The sequence below is a fragment of the Cricetulus griseus genome, chromosome 4 (assembly GCF_003668045.3).
Source record: "Cricetulus griseus strain 17A/GY chromosome 4, alternate assembly CriGri-PICRH-1.0, whole genome shotgun sequence".
NCBI classification, from domain to species: Eukaryota; Metazoa; Chordata; class Mammalia; order Rodentia; family Cricetidae; genus Cricetulus; species Cricetulus griseus.
The window spans coordinates 103,068,269-103,080,303 of NC_048597.1; the positions used below are offsets into that span (position 1 = coordinate 103,068,269).

Genomic DNA, 12,035 nt, shown 5'->3' on the forward strand with positions numbered 1-12,035 from the left:
GACAGGATTCAGCATTGTAGAATGTGTATGTTTATCTAATGAATGTCTATAAAAGTTTGAACTCTTTTTTTTTACAATGAATATGAAATGTCTTTCAATCAGAATGAAGAAATAATAATTTTGTAACATTGGTAGACAGGGTGGCTGTCACTGGCTAACAGTTACATACTCTGTGCCAGAAACTGTTCTGAGCACCTTTTTACTGCATTCAGTAAGTTGTGCAGTTCAAGGAAGCATCCGTCACACCAAAAGGGGACCTGGTTCCTGAGCTGTCAATTTGACTCTGTAGAATGCTTGCCTACCATGTACAAAGTCCTGGGTTCTATACCTAGTACCTAATAAGCCAGGCATGCATGCCTGGAGTACCAGCACTCGGGAATGAAGACAGGAGGACCAGAAATTCAAAGCTATATCCTCAGCTATGTAGTGAGTCTGAGGTCAGACTGGACCACATGAAAAAGGGGGGGGGGGGAGTAAAGCAAAACAAAAATGAAAACTTTGGTTCCCATCAGTAGACCCTCCCCAGCCCTGCATCCCTGTGTCTGGAAACCACTGACCTGCTTCTGTGAGTTCATATTCCTATAGATAGAGTTGCACAGCATGTGACCTTGTGTGTCTGGCTTCTTTCACTTAACATGTTCCCAAGACTCACCCACTTTGTGATGTGAACTAGTGCTTTGATGTTATGGCTAAGGGCTGGCCCTATCCTGTCTACCCGTGATAGACATTTGTGTTGTTTCCATTTTGTCATGCTTGTGAGCACTTGTGTGTAGGGTTCACTGTAGACGGGCATGTGTATAATTCCTCGAATGGCCCGAGGATTGCAGTTCCCACAGCCCCCACTCACCACCAGGGACAAAGGTCCCAGTCTTTTCATACCTTGTCCCTGGGCTCTTGCCCCCTGTCCCCCTGCCTCTGCCCACTTGCCAGCACGTGGAAGGGCCTCAGGAAAAGGCATTAGCTGATATGTTGTCTACCTGGTGGGCATTGTACTGTTCCAAAGTGCTGAGCCTCCCACAGCCTCTGTGTCTCCATCACTGTTACGCCTCTTAGATCCATACCCCCTGCCTTCACCTTTTCTTCCCCATGCCCATTCTCCTGCTATCCAAGATGTTCTTGCTGCCTCTGGTCCATCATTCTAATCACAGCTGGCTCCCCCCCCCCCAGGAATACTTCACTCCAGACCCTGGGACTCAGTGTCATCTCCACACTTCTCAGCTCACAACATCTCTTTGTCTCCTGTCCCTGCCAGTCCGTAGCCTCGGTGGCAGGAGCTAGGGTGGTGTGATAGAATCAGCTGACCTTTATCCAGCACTGACATCCCGAAAAGGGACCTCACCTTAGATAAGGCCCCTGTTCAGGGAAGCAGCTGGGATTAGAGAAATCCAAGTTGGGTACAGTGGTGTGTGCCTGCAGTTACAGCTGGCTAAGGCAAGAGGCTCTCTTGAAGCCAGCCTGAGCAAAATACCAAGACCCTAAAAAAAAAAAAAAAAAAGAAGAAAGAAAGAAAGAAAAAGGAGCCAGTGAGATGGATCAGTGGATAAATACTGCCACTGCCAAGCTTGAGGACCTGAGTTCAGTCCCCGGGATGGAAGGAGAGGACCACCTCCCATAAATTGTGCACACCAGCACACATGAACACAAAGATGTAATAAATTTTAAAGTTGAATTAAAGAGGCCTGGCCAGTATCACTACAACTTAATGCACAGACAGATTTGGCCACCTATGTGGCACATAGACCTGTATTTAGGGTGGTGTCTTGTTCCAAGTCTGTGGGCCTGACCTGAGGAATCAGATGTTTGCTTGCATCTTGCCAAGGCATGCCATTTCCTCACAGGCTTTTTTCTTGTCAGTTATTCGCATACAGTTTCTTAGGGCATAATGTCAAGAGGAACAGTTGCACCACAGCCACTGGAAGTGTTCTTCACAGTCAGTTTCCCTCAAGTTCCCTAGAGCATTTCCTGTTGGGAGGCAATGCCCCTTATTTACAGCAGCTGCTAGCAGCCCTTGAATGACAGGTTCTTACATAGGGATTAGCCAAGTGACAAGACAGGAAATTCAGAGTCATAAATACATAAGGAGTTCAGCATAAGGGTGCACACCTGTAATCCCAGTGCCAGGAGGCAGAGGCAAGGAGGATTGTGAATTCTAGGCCAGCCTGGACTACTTGGCAAGACTGTGTCTCAAAAACAAGCAAAACAAATCCCCAAGCCTCAAATATCGAAACACAAGTATGGTAGTGCCAATTACGGTCTTCTTCTTCTTCTTCTTTTTTTTTTTAAGGCAGGGTTTCTTTGTGTAGCCTTGTCTGTCCTGGAACTCACTGTTGGCCAGGCTGGCCTCGAATTCACAGAGATCTACCTGCCTTTGCCTCCCAAGTGCTGAGATTAAAGGTGAACATTACCACCTTCTAGTGCCAATTCCAGTCTTAAAACATACATTGAAGTTTATAGCGTATACACTTTTTTTTTTTTCCTATCCAGAAAGACACTTCTTGGACCGGTTTATGGGTCTCCTATTGAGCACACACAGGTGCTCCCCGTGAAATCCACACTAGAGCTGCAGAAGCGCTACTTGGTATTCATCAATAAAGACAAGGTAGGCTTCCCTTCTCTGCCCCAGCAAGATGACTGTGCCATGAGTCCAAAGACAGTGAGACCCAGGGCCTGGGAGACTGCTGGCTGGCCAGGGAGGGTGCTTATTGCCTCATCTGGTGACCACGGTTTGAGCCCTGGAACCTGGTGAGAGGAGAGACTGCCTTGGGAAAGTTGTCCTCTGACTTCCAAACAGGCACTGTGGCACGTATGTCCTTTCCCAAATAAATACACTTAATAATAAAAGAGATGATAAGACCCATGGGTCCTTAGTTCTGCTGCACAGAATAACATCCATCTGGTCGTTGGCCAAACTGAAAATTACCACATAGTGAAAATGGCTTCTGGGAAGCATTTCTTTTGCTTTAATTTCTCTCTCTCTCTCTCTCTCTCTCTCTCTCTGTGTGTGTGTGTGTTCCTTTCTCTCTGTCTCTTCCTCTCTCTCTCTCTCTCTCTCTCTCTCTCTCTCATCTCTCTCTCTCTCTCTCTCTCTCTCTCTGTGTGTGTGTGTGTGTGTGTGTAGGCATGCCCTTGCAGTGTGAGTATGGAGGTCAGAGGACAACTTTCAGGAATCAGTTCTCTTCTTCTACCATGTGGGTCCTGGGAGTAGAACCCAGGTAGGCCTGGAAACAAGTACTTTTACCCACTGAGCCATCTCACAGGCCCCTAGGAGACATTTTTGAATGGAGTTCTCAGAGTTTCCCAGTGAAAACTCACAGCTTTCCTGTCCTGCGCGCTATATGTTCTCGCCGGCAAGAAATACACGCAGGACACTCGGATCCTTCTGCAGGAAAGCTTTAATGCATCTTGAGAGGGGAGAACATAAGCTTACCAGAGCGGAGACCCTGAGCCAAGAATCCCTTCCCTAAATAAAGGCTGGCAAGCAGCTGCCTGGGACATGTTACCCTATGAATGGCTTCAGCTCCTCAGGCCAAATGAGCCACAGGATAGGCAGAGATCAAAGGAATGGAAATTACCCAGCGCCTGTGAAATAATTTACATTTGGTGTCTGCAGGCACCATCATTGTAATGGAGAATGTAGGAACGGCTCCCTACACTTTCCAAATTATGATTTTCTTTCTTTTTACTAGCCTGGAAATTCTAATTTACATGGAAGACACACAAATCAGTTGCACCCAGTCATATGTTAAACTTGACTCTGACAGATGGCTCCAGATGTGTACATGGCTTGGGTATGTCAGGTTAGTGTGAGACTCAGGTACTCAAGTCTGAGTAGCTAATTATACTTGCCTCTCTAGGTTGGACTCCAGATCTTACCCGTTGACGGCAACCCACACAAAACATGTGCTATCATTTGCCACCCAAGTGGGGTGGCTGGAATGGCACTTTCCTATGATGGCAGCTATGCCTTCACAGCAGGAGGCCAAGATTTCTCAGTGGTACAGTGGGAAATCAACTTAAGGTACGTGAGGGGTTATAACCCCTCTATAAGGAAGTATAGACGTCTTTTTTAAAAATGTGTGTGTGTGTGTGTGTGTGTGTGTGTGTGTGTGTGTGTGTGTGTATTCATGTTAGTATGCACTCATGAATGTGGGTGCCTCAGAAATCCAGAAGGGGACATTGGATTTCTTGGAGCAGGAGCTTTGCAGTTGTGAGCCTCCTACAAGAGAACAAGCGCTTATAATCACTGAGCCATTGCTCCAGCCCTTAGACCCCTCTTTTCATTCAATTGCAACAGACAGTTACAGAGTCCTGCTATATGCCCCATGTTGTGCTAGGGGAATGGTACCTGGCTCTCAGGATGCTTCCTAGTGACATTATGTGCAGCTCAAAGGCTACTGTGCAGTCTCATGGACCATGCACCACATTTCCAGCTTGGATGGTGAGAGTGCCCCTGGCTCCGCTTGGCTCCCTGAAGTATTTCTCAGTATCTGTACAAACTCATGCCGGCCATAGGGGCCAGGGCCAAGCCTCCAAAGTGGGCATTAAAGAAACAGTAAGGGTGAATTAAGAATCTGTTGTCAGTCAGCTCCTGTGCCCCTCTCTGCCCTGAGAGGAGACCTGCTCTGCCTGTAGTGAGGCTGAAAACCACTAAGCTTGTACATCAGAGTAAGACTATAGGTACTTTAAGGTCAAAGAGCTAAGGGGTTCAGTATAGCTTGGAGTTTCTGCTCTCGAATCTGAGCGCTTTTCTTGATATCACTAATCCTTGCAGTCTGTCTGTGAAGTGGGGGTAACAATCTTTATAGGGTCCTGTATGGATCAGATGGGTTGACAGAGGTGAATGCAGTAACCAGTCTGTAAGTTACAGCATCCTTCCTTCCTTTTCTTCCTGAAAAGGGCATTTGTGTATGAGATGGGACAAGTGGTTAAAGTGATCCTCTCACCCATGTAAATGCAGTGATCTGAACAAGGGCAGAGCCAAGGAGTAGGTGGCAAGATCATGTATGTTTCCATGACCCCGTCCCTGATCCTGCAAGCTTCAGGGGCAGATGGCAGAGGCACCTTCCTCCCTCAAAAAACATGGCTCTCAGTAACGTCTGCCCCTGCCATCTGCCAAATGCACATCTTTCTCTTTATGGCAGATGTTAACGCTTCCTTCTTACCCTGAACTTGAGTGAAAATAGCTGGCAAACTCTGTTTTGGTGCCGTGATGGCTTCAAATTGCAAGTGCAACTCTGCCTTTTGCCTCTGCTCTCTGAGTGAGTTGATCAAAGGAACTGGGGTACTTGGAAACTGGAGGTGAGCTAGCTCTCCATCTAGAAGCACTTCTCCAGTAGGCCCACTTGCCACCTGCAATCCTTGGGACCAGTGGCGTTTTGGAGGGAGGTGAAGTCTCCCCCTTTTGAATTTTGTCCTCAGTCACTGTGGGATCCAGTAGGGAATTCCAGTAGCTTCCCTATGCTTGGCCAGAATCCAGGCTTCTGAGAATTTCAATTTAATCTGTTGTGGGGACAAAGGATCATTATAAACTAATTAGCACTTTATTGCTGCTTCTGGTGACTTAATATGTTCAGCATTTCACTAATGGAAAGAAGTGTAAAAACCCCAAACAAGTAAACAACGCAATTCTCTCCAGGGCCCAGGCTGTAGCTTAATTGGTAGAGTGCTTGCCTAGCATACAACACGCTTTGGTTCCATTCTGAATACCACAGACATGTGTGCTGGCTAGTTTTATATCAACTTGACAAAGGCTAAAGTCATCTGAGAGGAGGAAACCTCAATTGAGGAAATGCCTCCATAAGATCAGGCTGCAGGCAAGCCTGTATTTTCTTAATCAGTGATTGATGTGGAAAGACCCAGCCCATTGTGGGTGGGGCCACCCCTGGGCTGATGGTCCTGAGTGGTGGTGATGGTGGTGGTTCTTCTTCTTCTTCTTCTTCTTCTTCTTCTTCTTCTTCTTCTTCTTCTTCTTCTTCTTCTTCTTCTTCTTCTTCTTCTTCTTCTTCTTCTTCTTCTTGTTGTGTATTCCTGGCTGCCCTTAGACTCACTCTGTAGATCAGGCTGGTCTCAAACTCACAGGGATCCACCTGCCTCTGCCACCCAAATGCTGGGACTAAAGGCGTGTGCTACCACTGCCCAGCTGCCCTGGGTTCTATAAGAGAGCAGGCTGAGCAAGCCATGGAGAGCAAGCCATTAAGCATCCATGGCCTCTGCATCAGCTCCTGCCTCCAGAGTCCTGTCCTGTTTTCGTTCCTGTCCTAATTTCCTTTGATGATGAGCGGAAGTGTTAAGCCACATAAACTCGTTCTTCCCCAAGTAGCTTTGGTCACTGTGTTTCATCACAGCAAGAGCAACCCTAAGACAACCCATCATGGTGGCACATGCCGATAACCCCAGCACTTGGGAGGTGGAGGCAGGAGGATCAGAATATCAAGGTCATCCTTGACTTTATATTGAGTTGAAGGTTAGCCTGGGTTACATAATACCTTCTGTAAAACAAAAGAAGTTTTGTACTAAATTTACTGATGACAGCACTATAGAGTGGAGTGAAGTTGAAGAACCTCCCATCTCCACCCTGCTCAAATAAAAGCAGAGACCAGATTCAAGTCCCAGCTTGGTCAGACATGGTAGCACACAACAGTAATCCTAGTCCTCCAGAAGTAGCGGCAGGAGATCGGCAGTTCAAGGTCATCCTCAGCTACATAGTGAGGTCAAGGCTAACCTAGGTTGCAGGAAATGTAAAAAACAACAACAAAGATAATCCTAGGCTGTAACTCCCCTGGGCCCCAGCTTTTCCATGCCTGCTTTGGGGACCATCTTCCAGGCACTTGCCTGATGCTACTCATGATGTTCCTGGTATCTCTAGCTTCAGCCCCTTGCCTAGAAGCTCCATGCTATTCCTGAGCACACATATGTTCAATAAATGCCACTTTCCAGGGCTGGAGAGTTGGCTTAGCGGTTAAGAGCACTTGTTGTTCTTGCAAAGAACCGGGCTTTGATTTTCAGCACCCATATGGAGGCTCATCCTTAGGCATGCATGTGGTACACACACATATATATGCAGGCAAAGCACCCATACACACCAGATAAAATCTAAAAAAATAAATAAATGCAACTTGGCTTCTATGCCCTAGTGATCTCTCTCTCTCTCTCTCTCTCTCTCTCTCTCTCTCTGTGTGTGTGTGTGTGTGTGTATTTAGACCCCAATTTAGGCGCAAGGAGGCTTTTGGGAAGGTGACTGGAATGCCATGTGGCTGCTTGACCTGCAGCTCACTTGTGGCCCTCAGCCTTCTTCCTACCTAGCTTCGCCCTCAGTGTCCACCTCTGCAGCTTCCTCGGATTGTAGCTCTTGCCACAGACAGAATGAGTCTTTTTCTTTGCTCTGGTTAGGAGAAATGTGGTCCCTCTAGGGTCAACATACAGTGGCAGGAGTGGGCACATGTGGCACAATGCTGACAGCAGAGCCTAGAAAGTCGGGCCATCCTTGAAAGCCAAGTGCATTTGCAGCCTTACCCTTAGGGCTTCCTGGTGGTGACAGGCTCCCATGTCACTTCTGGCCCTGATACCCTTGCTCTAGGCAGCATGTCTAAAAATGGCTTTGTTACCTGTTGGGTCAGGAGCAGGCCAGGTTTGGCCACAGAGAAGGAACAGCCTAGCTGATCACCTGCCTTCATAGCTTCCTGTCAGAGCCAAGAAGCAGGTGAAGACAGGACACTGTAAGCAAGGACCTCAGGCTCATATGGAGAACAAATGCATCAGGCCCTCCCCTGGTCTCAGCAACAGGGCAGAGGGCATTTTGTGCCTCTTATGAGGAGGGTAAAGACATGTCGGTGCTTGTCAGCCCTTGGTACAGACAGAGCTGCGCTTCTGGGCTTGGCCCCTTCCTGGATGTTTTACATATGCATCTTGACTTCATCCTCACAGCCATCCTGGGAGAAAAGTGCTCTTCTTACTCTCACATACAGGTCACTAAACTTCCAAAGGGTCTGTTGATAGCTCAAGTGATGGAATGGTACCCGAGAAAAATAAAGGGCCTGCAGCAAATGCTTCAAGTGTGTTTCCTTATTTAATTCTTGTGGCAACCCTGTATGACCCTACCCATTTCACAGATGAGTAAACTGAGCAGAGGTGGGCATTTCTCATAGTCACACAGCTCACAAGTGGCATAGTTGGGGTTCACACACATGCCCCTGTGACTTTAGTTCTGGATCCTTCAGCTCTTCATCGAAGGTCTTCACTGAAGTGGGTTCTAATTCACCGAACCAGCAGAAATCCAGTGAGTGGCTTCTTTTTTTCCAGTAACTTTAGATTGTTTGCCTTTTGTGTGAGGAAAAGTCAGTTGATCTCATGCAAAAGTAGGTTTTCTTCCCATTCAAAGGGACTATTTTTGGAGACTCTCTGACCCTGTGCTGGAGAGCAGAGAGGTATTTTTATCCACTTGGCATGGGTCCCTGTGATCTCCCGGGCTTTTCTGGAAGCAATTAGCGCTGGCACTGCACCTGTACAGCATCCGTCCTTTTGGTATTGGTTGGCTGTTCTCAGCTCAAGAGGGTTGAGGTCTCAGACTAGAGCCTCCCCTCACCCCCAGGAGAGATGTGGTCCCCAAAGATTGTAGACAAATTGCCAGGCACCTGCCCTGTCATCAGAATGAGCCTATCACCATAATTAAGGTGGGTGCCCTGTACGGCTGCGTTCCACACTCAAAATTGAATTTTTTGTCACAGGCTTCATCACTGAGGGACAGAGACCCTGCAGAGGCCACCATCTGTGCGACAACTCCATGACTTCATGCATGAGTTCTTCCTAATGGTGATGTTTCTCATTGTTCCAGTGCCCTGGATGCAGCTGTTTCCCTTGGGGGTGAAGACCTGACCCCGTTCTACGGTCTGGTGCCTGGTGGTAGAGAAGGAAAATTCTACAGGGTAATTGTCATCAAACATCTCCTGGGGACATCTAGTCAAGGCAAACATCAGAAACTAACCCACTGTGCTTTTCCATAAAGTCCCCTCACATCACTGAACTTAGTATACACTTTCTAGAAAATGTCCCCTCCATGGATATTTCTGAGTTCCATGCGCTGTTTCTGTCTGGTTCCACACAGGAGCTGGAGGACTATTTCTACTATTCTCAGATCCGCACTCAAGGCATTGACACGATGGAGACCAGGCAGGTGTCGGAGCACATCTGCCTATCGGAGCTCCCTTTTGTCATGAGAGCAATTGGCTTTTACCCATCAGAGGAGAAGGTAGGTAGAACACACACACAAGATCAGCACTGGGATGGGCTATTTATATCAAGTATCTCCGGGAACAGTCACTGCAGGCCAGCCTGGAAACATGCCATTTTTCTGAAGTAAATAGATCAGCAGGAAGATTCTGAGGACTTCAGATGAACTGAGTAACTGACTGGAGGTAAAGATGTGCCCGTTCCCCAAGAAAGACTCCCTGTGGATGTGTGGTGTTACACATAGCAGGGCCTCTTTAACCTTTGCTGCCTGCACCATCCCACCCCCTCTATTTTTTTTTTCTTTGAGACAGGATCTCTATGTACCCCTGGCTGTCCTGGATCTTGCTCTGTAGACCAGGCTGGCCTCAAACTCAGAGATCCCTACCTCTGCCTCCCAAGTGCTTGGATTAAAGGCGTGTGCATGCCCAGCCTGCAAACCCTTTTTTGCCCAAGCATTTTTTACACAACCCTGGATATATTAGTATATAAAATAGGTACACAACTCAAACATTTGCTGATAATAAATGATGAAGAAACCTATTTCAAAGGAATTTTGTGGTTTCCATACAGTTTTACCATTTGTTGAAGACAAAAACAAATTTGCATACTAGTGAGATGTTGTGCTCATTTCTTCTTGCATAAAGAATTGAATCTCAGCTGAGTGTCCATGCTGCAGACTGTAGAGTACCTTCAGTGCTTCTCAGAGGTGCCTGAGATTTGATTTTGTAACTGTTAATACCAAGAATACTGCTTCCCATAAATGCATGGTGCCAAAAAAACCAGGGGGTATTTAGGGCCATTTCAGAAATTGTCAGAAAAACTATCTAATCCTGAGTCAAAATTCATTCAGTGATTTTTAAAAAATGAAACTTGAGTCAGCAATTCTTTAATCAAACATTTTGGGCTGAGGATCTAGCTCAACAAGAGAGCTCTTGCCTACAATGCCTGAGGCCCTAGGTTCAATCCCCAAGACCAGGGGCAAAACAATGAAACTTCTCACAGAGTACATTCCAAATATATTCTAACACTCACATGCTGAGTAGCGATGTCAGGGGAATATGAAAAGTCTTTTCTCTGCAGAAAACACAGTGCAGTCTGCAGTGTGTAGCCTTGGATCCCAGCCGAGGATTTTGTGGGCACTCAGTGGTGTTTTGTGGCATGGTGGGATTCCTGGTGAGATGCACGAGTGTGTTCAGAACCAAGGCTGCATCAAGGTTGCTTGACCAGCACAGGCTGCCGAGAGTGCCTCGGATTGATTGCGAGTTTGACTTCAAACATATTTTCAGTTGTTATGTCTTCAGAAAAACCATTTACTGTCGCCAAGCTTGCTGCAGTCCCTCCCTGCATCCATTCATGGCCCCATTATGGGGCTGCAACCATGTCTTTAAAAAGATTTATTTATTTTTATTTAATATGTATGGATGTTTTGCCTTCATGTATGTTTGTGTACCATGTGTGTGTCTGGTGCCCATGGAGGCCAAAGAGGTTGCTGGGTCCCCCAGGAACTGGAGTTAAAGACAGCTGTAAGCCGCCATGTGGGTGCTGAAAACTGAACCTGGGTCCTACAGAAAGGCAACCAGTGCTCTAACCACTGAGCAGCCTCTCCAGCCCTAAACTTACAATTTAAGAGGCAGAGAGTCAGGGGATGAATGGGTGAGCAGAACTGGGCATGTGATCAGGCAAGGACTGGAACTCTGGACTTCAGGGGGATGATGTGTTCAAGGCAGGGAGCACATCATGGGAACTGTAGAGAGAGCTCAGTGGTTGTGTTGTCCTTCTGTATAGTTGCCATTAACCTATGTTCTTGGGGCAGCTCTGGGAGCGGGGTGGATGCTGGTCCTGACTCTGTAGCTCAGACATCAGGCTGACCACGTATTAGGAATCCCCAAACACTAACAGCTCTGGACAGGGACAGGAGCCCACGTGTGTTCCTCACAGGATCTGCTCTAAATATAACTTACAGAGCTTTCTTTCCGAGTCGAAACATGAGACATTCTCATTGCAGAAAATCTGGGAAAGATATGCAGGTAGAATGAAGAAAAAGTTACTTGTAATATAACCTTACCACCCAGCCTTAACAGTTACTACTGTCTTGCTGGTGTTTATGCATTTATACAGTGAATGGTCACCACACTGAATATATAGGACTATCTTGACTCCTTATATTGTATGATACGTCATAAGCACTTTCCATTTGGTTAGAAATTCTCTAGAAAAAAATATGTTCTTCTTCAGATACGTATTCTGTGTTTGTATGTGGTGTGTGCATGTGGGGGTGTTGTCTTGCCTATCTCTTGCCCTTTTTAATATTTATTGTTTTTTTGAGATGGGGTTCTCTGTATAGCATCTCTGGCTGTCCTGGAGCTCACTCTGTAGACCAGGCTGGCTTCAAACTCACAGAGATCCACCTGCCTCTTCCTCCCCAGTGTTGGGATTAAAGGTGTGTGTCGTCACTACTGGTTTAAAATTTTATTTTATTGGAGGTATACCGTGATATGCCAGTGGGCAACTACGTGGAGCCAGACTCGTTTTGTTGAGTGGCAACTATGTTTACCCCTTGAGCCCACCTTTTTTTTCGGGGGGGGGCGGTTTCGAGACAGGGTTTCTCTGTGTAGCTTTGGAGCCTATCCTGGCACTTGCTCTGGAGACAAGGCTGGCCTCGAACTCACAGAGATCCGCCTGCCTCTGCCTCCCGAATGCTGGGATTAAAAGCGTGCGCTACCAACGCCTGGCCTTATTCACCTTTTTAAATTTTATTTATTTTGGGAATGGGCCTCTCACTGAGGCTCGAGCTCACTCTTCTGGGTAGA

At 46.9% G+C, this 12,035-nt stretch overlaps 1 protein-coding gene across 1 annotated transcript in view; it reads left to right on the forward strand.

The window, feature by feature from the left end:
• Window positions 1-12,035, forward strand: part of Cfap251 (cilia and flagella associated protein 251) — a 75,798-nt gene that overhangs the window by 43,432 nt on the left and 20,331 nt on the right. The window contains exons 16-19 of the mRNA XM_027414001.2: window positions 2,485-2,599; window positions 3,855-4,018; window positions 8,831-8,921; window positions 9,101-9,244. Of these exons, the coding sequence (XP_027269802.2) occupies window positions 2,485-2,599; window positions 3,855-4,018; window positions 8,831-8,921; window positions 9,101-9,244 (514 nt within the window). The remainder of the gene's footprint in view (window positions 1-2,484; window positions 2,600-3,854; window positions 4,019-8,830; window positions 8,922-9,100; window positions 9,245-12,035) is intronic.